Source organism: Nyctereutes procyonoides, unplaced genomic scaffold (genome assembly GCF_905146905.1).
Source record: "Nyctereutes procyonoides isolate TBG_1078 unplaced genomic scaffold, NYPRO_anot_genome, whole genome shotgun sequence".
Lineage (NCBI taxonomy): Eukaryota > Metazoa > Chordata > Mammalia > Carnivora > Canidae > Nyctereutes > Nyctereutes procyonoides.
In genome coordinates, this window is record NW_026575045.1 from 3,886,004 (window position 1) to 3,903,506 (window position 17,503).

At 36.7% G+C, this 17,503-nt stretch overlaps 1 protein-coding gene across 3 annotated transcripts in view; it reads left to right on the top strand.

Moving 5' to 3' along the window:
* Positions 1-17,503, top strand: part of PDE7B (phosphodiesterase 7B) — a 312,799-nt gene that overhangs the window by 87,922 nt on the left and 207,374 nt on the right. For 2 of the 3 annotated variants that reach the window (XM_055324719.1, XM_055324721.1), the window contains exon 2: positions 8,684-8,744. In XM_055324719.1, coding sequence (XP_055180694.1) covers positions 8,684-8,744 — 61 coding nt within the window. Of the gene's footprint in view, positions 1-8,662; positions 8,745-17,503 lie in introns of those variants that run through there. The other variant, XM_055324720.1, reaches the window with a different exon arrangement.

The window sequence follows — 17,503 nt, forward strand, 5'->3', positions numbered from 1 at the left end:
CTGCCTTGGAGCAAGATGTCCACTTGGTTGCTCTAACTGGGTCATTAGAGAGATACCCTAGTTACATTCCACATACCATCAGCCTTGACAGGTCCAGATTCTGCTAACATTATGCTTGACCTGAAGCAATAGCCATTGCTTTGCACAATGAAAAATGTGATCTTCGAAATGCATTTCAGTATGTGCAATGGAAGTCAAGAATAAAAGTGCATGGAGAAAGTCTGCAAATACTGGGGAACACGACATAACACAAGGCACCTCTGAACCTGTGCATCATGTGACTCCAGGATCTCCTTAAAGGGGCGGGGGGGTGGTGTGTGGTACGGGGCAGGTGGGATCAGGAGAGGGTGTCCAACAAGATGTTAGACATATAACCTTTCTAGTGCCCTCTACTGTCCATGGCTGAAATGACAGAACACTTAGTTCTGCATTTTGGATGTTTAATTAATAACAACAATAAAAAATTACTCTTGGGCTGAAACCAGGTTTTCCAAGTTTTGGTTCATAATAAGCAGTTTTTAAACATTTAAAAATAGGAGTGTATAATAAAATGCTGAGAGACTCTCTGGAGATTGCTGCTGGCACTTCTCTAATAGAAAGCATACGCCATTGAGCTAACATTTTGTTCTTTGACTGGAGAAAACAAAGCTGTTAAAAGCTTGGTAGGCTCATTTTCCAATAGCACTAGCATTAATATCTTTCAAGTCACTCCTAACCATAGCTAATTAGAGGTTTATGAGGGATGGCCCTGCCTGAAGGGTCACCTCAGTTTATGTAGCCCATGGATTGATTTGTTGTTGACTGTTGGCAACAATGGATTTGTAAAAAGTTTCTGCTCAGCTCGAGGTGATTATCTTTTTTCCCTTTTGCTGGTGTGTCTCCTATTTTGACTGGGTGAAGTTGGGTTGGACAATGAGGCCCCAATTCAAAGACAGTGCCAGATTGGTGCTGGAGACCTACACTGACAGATTGTTGAAAATTTATTAATCTGACGTTTTAACAGCCTGCAATGGGATGGAAATCTGCCCTTTCACTGGAAAAAGTCAGAAAGGAAAACATGAGCTTGAGCTGAAATCAACCCCTGTTCCAAATCTGCCTCCTCTGGCACCAGAGAGTCAAGGGCTGCCACGGTGTTAGAGATTAAGGCCTGGCTATGCCACCCATACGGTAGATGGGACTTGCACCACTGTAGGAGTAGGAGATTCTGGAAATGCACCCTCTGGGAGCTGGGGAAATTGTGATGTCGTCAATGCTAGGTGCTAATGGCTTCAGCAGTAGCAACAGTCAGCCTCACATGAGACTTCAACTGATTGGTTAGGGACTGTTCTTTTGGCTGTAACCATTGTGTGTAGTAATTCAAGAAAAGAGAATAAGGAACACCACAGGCTTGGTACCCTCTTGGAATTGGAAAGGGACAAACAATTGCAGTCAATACTGTTGGTGAGAGATATCTAGGACTGCAATATTGCAATTATCTGTTACAATACAAAAAGAATTGATTACGCATCCTGGCTCTTCAAAAGCCAACTCGGCCTCTCTAACCAAGCCCAGAATTTTTTAATCCCTGCTGGCCCATACTTATCTACTGTCTTGCCTATGACTACCACTTTAATTAAGCCCTCTATTCTCCACCACAGCTTTGCTCTCCTCCCAGGCAGCTACTGAAAGGGTCCCAACAGAGTTTCAGGACTTTGCACCGGCAGCTACTCCTGTCTTTTCCTTTGCCAGCCAACTCTTTCCTATCAGACCTGTGGTTATCTCTTTTTGGAAGTGGTCAATGATAGCCCTGGGCAGCGCTGGGGGACACACTGAGGGTGCTCATAGTCTCCTATGTTCTGATTTCAGACTGAGCTATAAACTTCCTGAGAACATTTAGCGTTCCTAAAACTCATCTGTATTCTAGACCCATTTGTATTCACGCTCATGGTACAGTGTCTACGCAGAGTAGGCACTCAATAATGTCTTTTTGAATGTTCGTTCATTCATTCATTCACTTATTTGATAGGCAATGGAGTCCCAAATTCCCGCACCCTTGTTAGACTTTGGGAGTTCAGTTTCTTAACAGAAGCTATCTTTTAAGATCTACAAACCTAAATCCTTTTCTCTCCAGGCCTATTTTCTGAGATCTGGTTTTGATTAGCAATATTCTGTTTATTGTGGGGGGAAAATGTGAGATAAGAAGTGACCCAGATATTATGAAATGTCTTCTTCTTCTTTTTTTTTTTTAGAGTAGGGTTGCCCTTCACCTAACAGTAAGAATGGTCTTTATTTTTAAAAAAAGATTTTATTTATTTATTCATGAGAAACACATACACACAGAGAGGCAGAGACACAGGCAGAGGGAGAAGCAGGCTCAGTGCCGGGAGCCCGACGTGGGACTCGATCCCAGGTTTCCAGGATCATGCCCTGGGCTGAAGGCAGCGCTAAACTGCTGAGCCACCCGGGCTGCCCTGAAATTTCTTCTCAATGTCATATTTCCTCCTTCATCACCCTATGCAGCTCCCCATTGTGTAGCTGCATCTAATGGCAACACTTACTGATTGTATGTATAAAAGTCCAGAAAAAAATTCTTTTTCATCTTATCCCAGATAATCTCAAATTTCAAGTATGTCCCACAGAATTACAGGAAAGAAATATTCATTCATTCGCTTAATTAACACCAGGAGTGCCCATAATGCACTAGTCATCATGCTAGACACTTAGAGGTTCAGAGGTGAACAAATAGAACAGATGCATCATCATACAGGCATTTGCCTTGTTTACTGAAAACCTCACTAGAGAAATTCCTGGATGGCAAACTTGCAGAATCAGAGTACTCTGAGATGGGTGGAAGGTGGGGGTGAAGACAGCCTGTGCTGAAGCCTGGCCTACTCTCGGTTGGCTCTGTTGTTTCTACTACAGAGGAAATGTGCTTCATTTTCTACCAAAAAGCAACCATGGTTAGCGCTTATTCAGCTCAGGAAACTTTTTTTTTTCCAAAATAGGTCTAGGCCAGGGCTCTTTTTGTTTTATTTTGTTTCGTTTTAATGATCAAGCATAGTCATGGGCATATTGGATTTTTCTGCATTTCTGCATTAGCCTCTAGCATTCAACCCCTAGCTCCATGGGTATCAAAAGGCAGTCATGCCAATAGCTTTCTAATCTTTGGATCATGGCCATGGTGGTGTGCTCTTGAGGCTAACAATTCCAATGATGCCTCTTGCTTCTCCACTTTCCCAGTTGTGGCCCACCATCAGTTCTTCTCATGAGCCAATTCTGCATTTTTGAGACTCATTTCTAGTTGCCCAGCCTATAGTCTGCTCCTCCAATGAGTTTACAGCCACCCAATTTCAAGTATTAAATGCCTTTCTCCTTAAAAAAATAGCTATAATGATGAGAAGAAAATAATCAAAGAAGAACAGCCTGTTAATTATTTGCCGATAGCATTTACTATTACCTACCTCCTGAAAACAGCTATTGTCTCAGTTGGCAATGGGGCAAACCACCCCAAGCAATGAGGAGCTCTGTTTTGGGTTTTGTTTGCTAATGTTTCCTCCCATCCAAAGATATTAAGACATTTGCCTTAAAAAGATTAATTGAGTGGCACCTGGGTGGCTCAGTGGGCTAAGCATTTGCCTTCAGCTCCTGTCCTGATCACAGGGTACCGGGATCAAGCCCCACATTGGGCTCTTTGCTCAGCGGGGAGCCTGCTTCTCCTTCTGCTCCCCACTCGTGCTCTCTGTTGTATCTCTGTCTCTCTCTCAAATAAATAAAATCTTTAAAAAATTAATTGCTGGAGGCCCGCTGAGAGACTAATATATTCAAGTGATAGGAAATATTCAGAAAAATAAAAAAGTATCAAATCTTATTTGAAGCAAGAAAAATATTAACTGATTTAAGAATGCTAGAAGTGCTTGCTGCCACTTGAATTTCATTATTTTTAATGTTTTTTATATCTTTTTCCAAGTGTTTTTTTATTTTTTCAAGTATAATAGTTGCTATTATTAATATTTAAATATTTTCATTTCAGATATAAATTTCCCTTAAGAAAAGAAGTTGCTGAATATTTAGTGTGATTTTTAAAAATTATAATTAATATCAATTTTTCATGACTAATTTTATTATGAAAGTAATGAAAAAATATAGTTTACTTAAGAGAAATATATTTTATTTATATTTTGCAGAAACATTTAACTAATGGAAATTAATTTTTTAATTAAAACTACTAAGAATGATATAGTATTTTATATATTTATGTTATATATATTCTATATATCATCCACCTTTTTCTTACTAACAGGAAAATTTTAGATTTAACATAGAAAAATTTTAATAGGGACACCTGGGTGGCTCAGCAGTTGAGCATCTGCCTTCAGCTCAGGGCGTGATCTTGGTCGGGGGATTGAGTCTCACACTGGGCTCCCTACGAGGAGCCTGTTTCTCCCTCTATCTCTCTACCTCTCTGTGTGTGTCTCTCAGGAATAAATAAATAAATAAATCTTTAAAAAAATTTTTTAAAAAGAAAAATTTTAATATATAGGAATTAGCAACCAAATTGTGAAATATTCTGATTTTTTAAATTAGAAGTATTTCTTCATTTTAAATCCTCAACAATATGAGAATCAAAATATAATTTAATGAATAGGTTAGATTTATTAATTTTTATTTTTGTATTACAACCTCATCTATAGTAATTTAAATTAGTACATTCTTGTTTACAATGAATTAAAACTAAACATAATAATACTAAGATGTAGACAAGATTGCCTTGTTTTACAAATGAGAAAGAAATTTCAACTTTACAAATGAGAAAGAAAATTTGACAAAACTAGATAAATTGTCCATGATAGTATAATTGGAAGTGAAGGCAGTAATAAGATTTGAACTTAGATCAATCTAATACAAAGCCTGTGCTCTGATAGGTTGAAACTCAGGTAAACAGCCAGTGCCTAATGAGTGAGGGAAGAGGATGTCTGTCAATGGACATAGTCTACTAGACCAAGGCAATGAGGAGACCAATAATAACCAATATTTAAGCATCTGTATATACTAGTCAAGCATTAGGTAAGCTTTCATTCTCTCACTCACTGGAGGGGAGTACTCTGTACTGAGTGGTACTCTGTGCCTCAATTTTCTACTCTCTTTCAAAGAGTATAATGAAAGTATAAAATAGTAGATATGCAGAACTTAGATATGCTTTCTTAGTTCATAGTATGGTCTGAATCAATGTTAGCTAGTACACTAAAAAAGCTAGCCTTTTTTAAAGACCTGGCAAGTATAAGGCATCAGGATTATAATAATGAGGCATGTTAGAAACACTAACAATGAAAGTGGTTTGATTCTTCATGTCTCTGAGGGCAACAGGCATTACATCCATGAGTTCACATGCAGCAAATCCTCTTGTGCTATAGAAGAAGAACATGTAAAAAAAAAAAAAAAAAGAAGAAGAAGAAGAACATGTGCCAGGATGATCTGTTGCTAGCAGGGTTCTAGCCACTTGGATGGAGATTCCTATAATTATGTCCTATTGTTTGGGGGCAATGTTGGCTCAGAGAGATGGACAGGAACAAGGAGAGTAGTATATTAATACATATGAGGCACAGAAGCAAAGATGGAGATCTGTGGAAAAATGGGATTTTGAGAAGTAGGCAAAGCCTGGTGATCAGAACCAGGTCAAAGTCAGGATCATCCAGTATCAGAGAGCTTAGATGGGAAATCCCAGCATGCATGACCAGGTAGAGCCATGAGGAGACAGCTGCATAACCTGAGAACCCAACAGGGCACGAGATCTTCCCCCATGGAAGGTCTTACAGTTTTCTGAGACTCAGATCCTGTGGCTTAGCCCAATTAATATCTTAAACTGGGTCATTGCCCTAGGTTGCAGAGCAAGTATAAGCTTGGCAGCCAAGGCCCTATAAACCCTGATATCAATGAGAAAAAGCCCTGGAAAGAATCTGGTTTCTTTCAAGTCCTGAGAACAATCAGATGGGATACTATCCCGGATTTGTTTATGTCTAGAAAAGATAGTAAGACCCCATGGCACCACCCACACCTGAAATCACACCCATCTTCCTCTTTAGGGACATATATAAGGTTGCCCTTGGGTTTGGGTAGCCATGGAAAGTCATGCAACCTCCACCAACCATCTGCTTCCAGCTCCTGTAATGAAAGAATGAAAGCTGTTCTATCCCAGAACATGTATGGCTTTGCCATAAACAAAGGATAAAGAAGCACTCCAGAGTTGTTTCCTTATAGGACCCACGATACAGATTGATAGAGCTCTTTAGCACTTTGGTCTGAGCCAAGAAGTTAAAAACATTTTAGAAACCTCTAATCTTGGGATGCCTGGGTGGCTCAGCAGTTGAACGCCTGCCTTGGGCCCAGGGCATGATCCCGGGGTCCAAGGACTGAGTCCCACATTGAGCTCCCTGCATGCAGCCTGTTTCTCTTTCTGCCTATGTCTCTGCCTCTCTCATGAATAAATAAATAAAATCTTTTAAAAAAATAAACCTCTAATCTTTCCTTTAAAAATAATTATTAACTCTTTCAGGTAATAAAAATACCACTTAAGAACCGGGTAATGCGGAAATGGATCCTAGCAATTTGAATGAGTTTAACCTTTGCCAAACCACAAACAAAACTGGAACAGACAGACCAGACTCCACGGGTTGTTAATCCTCACATTTGCTCTCCAATCTGACTTTGTGGCATATATTAGCATCTCCATGTTACTTACAGAGAAATGAAGCATGAAGAGATTAAATAGTATGATAAATATCACATGATATTTAGGTCAGCAGAGTAGCCAAGGAAAAAAACACTCACGATACAAACTTTCCTCCTGATATTCATTGCCTTCTTGCAAACTTCAGGCACATCCAACCTTCCTGCTCTGCCCTCCATTCTTTTGATTCACTAGAGCAGCTTGCTTCCCTTTCTGGGCCCTGAGCCAAATGTCCATCTCTCTGTGCATGACATAGGTCATTCCAGAAAATGGATTGGCTTGAATGTATGTGATCAAATTGTCCTTTCCCCTCTTAACCTGCCCTTCTTTGTACCATAAGATTTCATAATTATGAGTGATGACATACATCCCCTGTGCATTGTCCCCCTACTTTGAATTTGATGTTTATTATTCATTGACTATTTTTATGCTTTTTCTATAAATTAATATATCTACAAATAATATGTACTATTTTTAGAGATCTTCAACTTCATATAAAATGGAGACAGTTTTGGGCAGCCTGGGTGGCCCAGCAGTTTAGCGCTGCCTTCGGCCTAGGGTGTGATCCTAGAGACCTGGGATCGAGTCCCACGTCAGGCTCCCTGCATGGAGCCTGCTTCTCCCTCTGTTTGTGTCTCTGTCTCTGTCTCTCTCTCTCTCTCTCTGTGTGTGTTTCTCATGAATAAATAAAATTTTTTAAAAACTGGAGACAGTTTTTATGTTTTATATGATTTGAAAATTATATGTATTTGCATGAACACTACAAATTTCACAATTTGATTATTTTATATTTACATGTACATGTTACACATATATAATTTATGTTTTTAAAGTATGCATAACACTAATTCATTCATTTTAACTACTGTGTAACATTCTAGTATATGGATAATATATTTATCTGTTTTGTAGCAGGATGTTAAATTGTTTGAGTAAATTTCTCCAGTCATCAGTCTAGAAGATGACTTGCTATGTCATAGGATGTGCACATTTCAACTTTACTAGATTTTGCAAATTTTTTCTACAAAGTGATTCTATTATTTTATATTCCAACCTCCAGTATGTGAGAGTACTCTTTTCCCTACATTTTTGATAACAGTTGTTCTTAACAGACTCCTAAGTTTTGCCACACAGATGAATTCAAAATAGACCTCATTTTATCTTTAATTTGCTGGTTCTTGGTTATTAGTGTGGTTGAATTTATTCTCTGTGTTTGTTGACCATTAAGATCCCCCCCTTCCATGCATTGCTTGTTCCTTGATCCATTTTTCTAATGGGTTATTTGCTATTTTCTTCTTGATTTTGGAGGATTTATTTATATTTTCAGGTACTAACCATTTGTCAGTCATATACAGATATGTAGTCCTTTCTTAATAGCTGATTGTTATCTCCAGAGTTTACCTTGCACAAAACTTTTAACAAGCAAGTTAAAACTGAGATATAGATAAGAAAGTTGCTATTTCCATGAGTCTGTGAGTTCAGGAAGAGCATAAAGAGGGCCACTTTTTCATTTTCTTACTTGTTTCCTTCAGGTTTAGAGAGTTCATTACAGGCCACCTAGTTTTGTGCTTAAAATGCCTGTGTTTGATTGCAGAGTGGGTAGTTTAGAATAATTTCAGTCTGAATAAGGACCAATTTTGAGAATGATTGACCTCAGATTATTAGATCTAAAGATTACAGATCTCCTACTGAAAGAAAAACATCAGACACCCAATGCATGTCTGACTACGACTCCTCAGAACACAAAATAGGTCCCCGGTAGAGACAGGCACGCGGCATGAAGGAACAATCTATCCCAACTTACTTCCCAAATATTTTACTACCAGGAAAATCTCTACTCATGACACGAATCCTTGGACTCAACCAAGCAAAACATGAAAAATAGACTGAAGTTATGGTGATGTCTGGTTGCATAGACACATTACCTTGGGAACACTGATATAAAATCTTAAAGTAACTATGACTTTCTCTCTCTTTCAGAGGTGTGGCGAAATCTTGTTTGAAAACCCTGATCAGAATGTCAAATGTGTTTGCATGCTAGGTAAGAAGGCTTCTCATTTTAGATATGTTAAGTATATTGATGTAATGTGGACTTTCTGTTGTTCTGTTGCCTTCCTGACAGTCTCTTGTTGCTTATTCCAGAGGCATATAGGCTTTTTTTTTAGATGTATAGACAGGTATAATACATTCATATGTGGAACACTTGAAGATAAAAAGAGATTTTGATTTTATTAACTGTCAGAAAGTCAGGAACCATGCTTCTGAGTCTGTCAGAATTATTCTCAAGTCGTCAGCATACATAGAATTGGGTGCTTTGTATTGAGGCAAATGTGATGAAAAAGTAAGAATTGCACTGTAATTCCTAAACTAGAAATAATACGTTAGGTAAGTAAACTATTAAGTATTTACATCATAGCACAAAACTCTCACAGTGCATGGGAGAAATATACACATGAACTAATTTATAGTTAGCACAATTACTCACATTGCATTTGTAACAAAATTGCAACATTGTAATGAAAAATCATTTGTTCTTGTAGGATTATGTATCATCAATGCCTTTTACAAACTCTTTAATATATAATATTCTGTTTAGAAATGAAGTTAATATGATTTTCCTCATTTTATAGCTTAGAAAACAAGTACAGAGAATATAAGTGATGCACTTCACCTCAAAGTGAAAAATTGTCCAAATCATGACATGAGTGTTTTTAAACAGTAAAGTTTTAGGTACAATATTTAGATCTTATTTAAATCACTAAGCTATGTCCAATAAGCTTTCAGTTAATTATTAAAATAGAATAAAACAGTAGCTTGGATAAATAAAAGTAATCCTTCAATATGACTTTCACCAAAATACCCTTGTCCATTCCAATCTTGAACAGTCTCATTAGCAAAGAACAAAAAGATTCATTCTAGCTTCTTCCATTTTCTCTGGCTAACTCATATGTTGGCAACCTACATTATTGGTGAGATGATTCAAAAGCAGTCATCAAGATAGAGGCATGGGAAGGTCTTGGTAATGTGTAATCGGAGATAATTGGGTAATAGTAACCAAAGATTGCTCATGGCTTGAAAAACAACCAAAAACACAAAAGCAAAAAAACCAACAAATAAAAACAGATACCATATTTTCCCAACCTCCTGATGTTCTTCATTTCCTTGTACTAGTGTTTAAAATCTCTTTGTTGCACTTCTTATGTTTTCATTCTTAATTCGCCACTTAAGGTGGTGGCTAAACAATAACATATCCTTTGGAAAATTAGTATCTTACTGGAAGTGTATAACAATGAACATAGCATAGTATCCATACAGCCATTTCAAATATTCAGTATTCGTATCCATTAAGCATGAAAATGGCTCAAAAATGCTGATGAAATTGATGATATATAAGCAGAAAATATTCATTTGTCCAGCCACATTATGTCTCAACATTAGGTTTGGGAAGACATCTCACCACCACATCAAATCTATTCATCAGTTAACTCATTTAATTTTTGTAATAATAAGATGCAGTTGGTACCATTATTATCCTCATTTTTTAGATAATAAAATTGAGGTAAATGGTCAAACAGGGTACCTTAATACTATTAAAATACTATATGATTATAGCTTCTACATAACCTAGTCATTTCAATCAATTTTTTTTAACTCATAATGATTTTAAGCACATGAGCACATCATCTATTTTGCATGAATTTTCCTTTGTGCTGGTTCCCCTATGAGTTACTTGTTTAGTTTATAGCTAGGACAAGGACAGCAGCAGATTGTCTACTACTGCCTATAGACTTGTCTTCCCTTAAAGTAAAGGCAATCATCTTCTCATCTCTTCTAGATTATATAGAATTGTTTATATAGCTGCCAGATCACATTCCTGTCCACAAAATGAGTCTGCAGTAAATCTGCCTGATTACGCAATATTCAAATATTAAAAGCATATTTTATTAATCAGTTCTGTATTACTCTTACTGTCATAACAATTATAATTAATTGAGCACTTGACTATATGACAGGTGGAGTCGAACCTAAACACCTTACATAATTAGATGATTTATTCTAAGCAAATTAAAGCATGATCTCTCTTGCAAAATATGAATATCCTTGACAATATAGTATATTATTAAGCTTGTAGATTTCATTAGTTTATTAGATTTCTATTGTGTTGTAGAACTAAATAGTAAAAAGTAATTGTGAGAATGGAAGTTTTTATTAATTTGAGAACACAGGGAAAGTAGACAAACTGGGAAGAACACTTGTGCATTTTACCTTTAAAATAGACGGTAGAGGGGATCCCTGGGTGGCGCAGTGGTTTGGCGCCTGCCTTTGGCCCAGGGCGCGATCCTGGAGACCTGGGATCGAATCCCACGTCGGGCTCCCGGTGCATGGAGCCTGCTTCTCCCTCTGCTTGTGTCTCTGCCTCTCTGTGTGTGTGTGTGTGACTATCATAAACAAATAAAGAAAAAAATATTTTAAAAAAATAAATAAATAAAATAGACGGTAGATATTTATTTATGTGGTGTCAAAAAAAATACCATGCCTAGAGAGCTTGATTTATTCACTATTTCACATAGTGAAAATTGTGCCCTCAAGGAGCTTACATCGAAGAAGGCTTAGACTTTTTTCCTACTTATCTTTTTAAGAGGATTGCTTCAAAATTTAATTGAAATGTTTACAAAGTCCTTTGAAATCTTAGATGAAAGACAGCACCAAAAACAAAAACAAAAACAAAACAAAACAAAAATAAAATTAAAAAAACAAACAAAAAAAAGAAAGACAGCACCAAAATGAAATTGTTAAAGTATTATGGATACCAGTACACATGGAGCCACCCACTATTAGCAGATGTCCACCTGAAGCCCAGAGGCCACCATTTCATATCAATACCGGCAAGACAATAAGAAAAGAAGTGAAGTCAAATGGTTTATTCCCTTAAAACAAGAGAAAATCAAGTTATGAACCTGTAACTCACCGTAAATGAGACCATATATTATATTTCATCAGGAAAAGACATTTATATTCATACAACAAAACAGCTCTTCACCATTGTCTGAAGTATTTGTTGCTTCCTTTGAGAGGAACCTGCGATCATGCATTATGACCTCTTAAAGCATTTCTTGAGAAAACAGTATATTTCCAACAGCAAAGGATATACTCTGATATTAAGGGAATATTAAGTTTTCTAAGTGTTTCCAAGTATGATCATAGTTAGTATTTTTGCAGGTAATGTTATAACATTTTTGTGAATAAATCAACTTTTTCCAAACAAGAAAACCAAACCAAACATTTCCAAACCTTTACTTCTGGTCTTTTTAACTGCAATACCTAAGGAAGGCCAACCTGAGACATCCACGGTTTTAAATGGTGAAGTTTGAAGCTCACTTTAACACCCAAGATCCCCCTCTTTTCCCACTCACATACCATGTCTGGGGTGTCTGTCCAGCTCCCAGCTGTGCTCTGGTTTCCACACAGTTGAGACAGAATATGGAAGAGGGTCATTAGCCAGGGACACCATTTGCCATTCTCTTCTCTCCTACTGGCATGTCCCCAGATCATTATGAAAAATATTTTGAGTATATGTGTTAAGGTGTGTAGCTCCTGACTTCCATACCTAAGCCACCCTCACCCAAGGTTATGCTTCTGGCTCATTACATTAAATGAGACATAAGTGTAAAATTCACCTTGAGTTACTCTGAAATACGAATTCAATGCAGTGTTAAGTGGGAGCAAACTTCTGTCATGTATAGGTCTTACAGGGAATCCTTTCTGGTTTCAGGGGAATGGTTTGTGTTGGATATGAAAGTAAATAAAGATGCACTGCAAGGGTGGCTACACTATTAAGTATTCATTCCTTAGAATTCCCTCAGAGAGAGCAAAAGTGAGCAATTGAGTAAAGCACCAAATTGTAATAAATGTTGCTTTTTTTATTCCTTCATCCATAGGGCATGTGTAAAACTCCAACATCCCCATGTTCCTCCTTTTTTTTTTTAAGTGTAGCCATAAGATTTCTCTTAAGCACAAACTGACTTCAGAAGCTCATATAACTATATCAAAGGGTATATAGCAAGACTTGTACCTTAATTAGGTATAAGGAACTGATACCAAAGGGAAAAGGGAGTGGAAGAGAATTTAGTTTTGATTGCTCAAGTAATGTATAAACTATGATTAGTTACTAAAATGATTTTACATTTTAAATATAATGAATTAAACTGATTCACAAAGAGCCAAGTGTATTTTTTAAAATTACATAAAATAAGCAATGTTGAATCACTTCTTAGTCCACTTGCTAACTTCATTCCATGAAATGATAAATCTTGGGAAAAGAAACTTTCAAAAAAAGAATTCCCCATCAGACTTGATGCCTCTTATAACTACTTCTTCCTCCTTATTCTTAGAGGGAGATTCTCTTAAATAGCCAAGTACTCTTAATTTGTTGTCTTTGGGGTGGGGAGTGGTTCTAATATTTTTAAATTATTTTATTTGAGTATTCTGACACACAATGTTACATTCATTTCAGGTGTATAACACAATGATTCAACTTCTCTATACATTATGCTCTGCTCACCATAAGTGTAGCTACCATCTGCCATCATATATCATCATTACAATATCACTGACTGTTTTCCCTAGGCTGTGCCTTTTATTCCTGTGACATTCATTCCATAATTGGATGTCTTTATGCCCATTTTATCTATCCCTCCACCTCGCGCCTCTGGCAACCATCAGTTTGTTCTCTGTATTTATAGGCCTGATTCTGCTTTTTGTTTGTCTTTTTATTCATTTGTTTTGTTTTTTAGATTCCACATCTGAGTGGAAATCATATGGTGTCTTTCTCAATCTGACTTACTTAGTCTAATACCCTCTAGGTTCAGCCACATTGTTGCAAATGGCACAAATTCATTCTTTTTTGTGGCTGAGGAATAGTACATGAGTATGTATGTACACCACATCTTCCTTATCCATTCACCTATGGATGGAGACTTAAGTTGCTTCCATATCTTGGCTATTGTAAATAATGCTGCAATAAATCTTTTTTAATTAGTGTTTTCATTTTCTTTGGGTAAATACCCAGTAGTGGAATTATGGGATCATATGGTATTTCTATTTTTAATTTTTTGAGAAACCTTCCTACTGTTTTCCACAGTGGCTGCACCAGTTTACATTCCCACCAACAGTGCATGAGAGTTCCTTTTTCTCCACGTCCTTGCCAACACTTGTTATTGCTTGTCTTTTTTATTTTAGCTATTCTGACAAGCATAAGGTAATATCTCACAGTGGTTTTGATTTGTATTTCCTTTAATCTGTAACTTAAGGGTTTTTTGTTGGCTCAATTTTTCCAACCTTTTTATCAAGGTTTAATTTTACAGTTTGAAATTTTCAGTGATCTTGCTTTTCTTACATGCTTTTTTTTTTCATGCTAATTGGTGTCTTATCATCCGAACATAAAATATGCACTTTTTTACCCACCATAGCTTAGAAAAGGGTGTTCATATTGTCAGGCTTTTTGGTTGAAGTTTATTATGAATCAATTAAAGAAGTTGCCAGCTTCAAAGCAATAAAATACCATAAAATCAATGTTATATTATCATTTGACATAAGCATAGAGAGACTTGCTTTCTAGTCCCACTAAAAAATTAACTATGTACACACAGAAAGTGTTTTGTGTTTTGTCTTTTAGGCTTTAATTTATAGTTTTTCTGCAAAGTAGAAATAAAAGCATCTGTTCTTCCCAGTCGAGGGGTTATTCTGGTGATTGAATAAAATGTTCCATGAGGAGACATTGCCTCCTGTAATGTTCTAAACATTGTTTATGCATCAATAAATTGGTAAATAAATAATAAACAATTGAAAATAAATTGATGACAATAAAAAACAAATAAATTATCTATTGATGACACTAAGATGTTTAGAAAAGCAACTGAAAAGCTGAAACATTATATAAATGTGAGAACAATTGTTTAAAGTATCAAATACAGGGAAGCCTGGGTGGCTCAGTGGCATCTGCCTTTGGCTCAGGATATGATCCCTGGTCCTGGGATTGAGTCCCACATCAGGCTTCCCACAGGGAGCCTGCTTCTCCCTCTGCCTATGTCTCTGCTTCTCTCTCTGTGTCTCTCATGAATAAATAAATAAAATCTTAAAAAAAATAGAGTATCGAATATATTCTTCAAAACTATGTGGTTGCTCAAAGGCATTCATTCAATACTCATTCAACAGATATTCATTGACTACCTATTATATGCGAGGTATTGTACTGGGCACTAGGAATGTACAGCCAATGGGACTTGGGTCTGGCCTTCAGAGGGTTTACGGTCCAGGAGGAGTTCCAAACCCTGAACACCCAAATCTGCAGCATCAGCTTGAAAAGACACATGATACCAAAAAAAAAAAAAAATAGTAATAGTAAAAATGAAGCATTTGGGGACTTCAGAAGATGAGGAGGGTACATACCGTTGGGATATGAAGACACGTAGATTTAAATATACAGAGATTTAGATATGCTGAGAAAATGACAGCATTGTAGGTGAATGCAAGGCCATATTCGAAAGCCCAGATAAAAGAAAGCTAGGGAATAGGAGGGAGCAGGAAGTGTTCAGGCCACAAAGATGATGAAAAGATAAATTGAAAAGGAATTCGAGGCCTTACTGTGGATAGTTTACTGCTGTCATTGGCTCTGGAAAGAGCTGTAGTATCAGATAAGAAAGACTTCTGGTCTTTTATTTAGAGAGTGCTTCTTTAGTTATAAAATTTTATGGAATACTCTATAAACAAATTTCTACTAGGTAGTTGTTAAGTACAGCCATTCACCGGATCCCTGCGAAATTAAATAATTTTAACTGAACATATATTTGAACCTGATGACCTGAATTCTAGGTTTGATATTTTTAAAATATGTTAATTTAATCTTTTCCATTTGATATTAAATCATAGTATCTTATTTAAGAAGTAAAACAGCTTTGCCATCTTTTATACTAGAGAAAATTGATACTTTTTTCACTTTTTGGAACTTTGTCATCTAATAAAATGGAAAGTTTTTTATATTAAAAGTTTGCTTTTGTCACTAGCATCAGCCTATGATTTTTGTATGTGGACAATTTTGAGGTCCATAAATTTTTTCTTAAAATTAATACACAATCTGTTTTAGAGCAAAATAATATTTGATATCAAAGTGGGCCACTGTGGTGTAGTAGAAAGATCAGAGTGTTTAAAGATTTGGTACCAGCTAAAAACTGTGGCAATAGGCAAGTCACTTAAGGGTTGTAAACTACAGTTTACTCTTCCCTAGAAAGGAATAATAAATAATAATAATAATATTATGTACCTTATCAGATTTGTTGAAGATCAAATAACAGAAATATTAAAGTACTCTGTAAACTTTTAGAAGTAGTAGAAATATAAGTATTATTTGTATTAAACACGAATAATTTATTTGTTCTAAGTACTTCCATCTCCTCTGATATTAGTAGTACTTCATATATGCAAACTGGCAGCTTTGATATATTGCAAATATTAAACTATCTCAATTTGGCAGTGTCTTTGTGGCTTAATCAGTTAAGCTTCCCACTCTTGGTTTCCACTCAGGTCATGATCTCAGGGTCATGAGATAGAGCCCTGTGTCACCAGCCCCATGGGAGTCAAGCAGACTCCCACACTCTGCTTCTCCTGCTCATGTTTTCTCTCTCTCTCAAATAAATAAATCTTTGAACTATCTCAATTTTGGCTCAAGTGAATAGATATTTATTTATTTATTTATTTATTTATTTATTTATTTATGATAGTCACACACAGAGAGAGAGAGGGGCAGAGACATAGGCAGAGGGAGAAGCAGGCTCTATGCACCGGGAGCCCGACGTGGGATTCGATCCCAGATCTCCAGGATTGCGCCCTGGGCCAAAGGCAGGCGCCAAACCGCTGTGTCACCCAGGGATCCCTGAAAAGATATTTTCAAATGCATATTTGCAATCTAGAAATAAGCATATTATTCTCGTAGGTTATTAAAGAAAGTTTATTGTAAGAGCTATTTTATGTGTACTTGACCTTAAAAGTGAAGGCCTATGTTTAAAAACAAAAGCTTCTAGTTGCTTAACTTTGATTTATGAAGATTAAAATGCCTCAGGAATTTAAATTAACTTTACACTTGCAAAGCACTTCATTCATATCATATGGACAAATCAATTCCCTTTTCCTGTATGCCTGTTAGTTGATGGTTTTCTACCTTTCAAAAGAGAGCAAATTGAGACCTGGATATTTCCATTAAAAAGCAGTGGGGGCATTATCCCCAACACTTACTCAGGTCTACCTGGTTTTACTCTTCATTGCACTTATCACCAAATGTCATATTTTACATTTCTCTGTTTATTAATTGCTGTGCTCTAGCATTGCCCTACCATGCAGAATATGAATATCATGAGAACAAGGACTTAGCTTTATTCACTGCTGAGTGTCCAACATCTAGAACAGTGTCTGGCCACCTAGCCTGTAATAGGAACCCAATATTTGCTGAATGGATACCTGTCGATGCATTTGTGAGGGCAGCATTACCATCTGCAGAGTGCAGCCCAGATGTATCAAAAACTGATTGGTGTAGCATGTAAAACCGTCTGCTCCCTCAGCTGAGTGACAGGTCAGCTCCTACAGGGCTAACTGGCAGTTTCCCAAGCATAGTCCTCTAGGTTACGGGATGATAAATATGTAGTTCTCCTAAAACAGGCAGTTAGAACCTAGCCTAAGGATCAGATGATCAACAAATATTTCTTAAGCCCTCCACATGCTCAGCCCTCCGCTGGGGTACTCTGAGAGTTG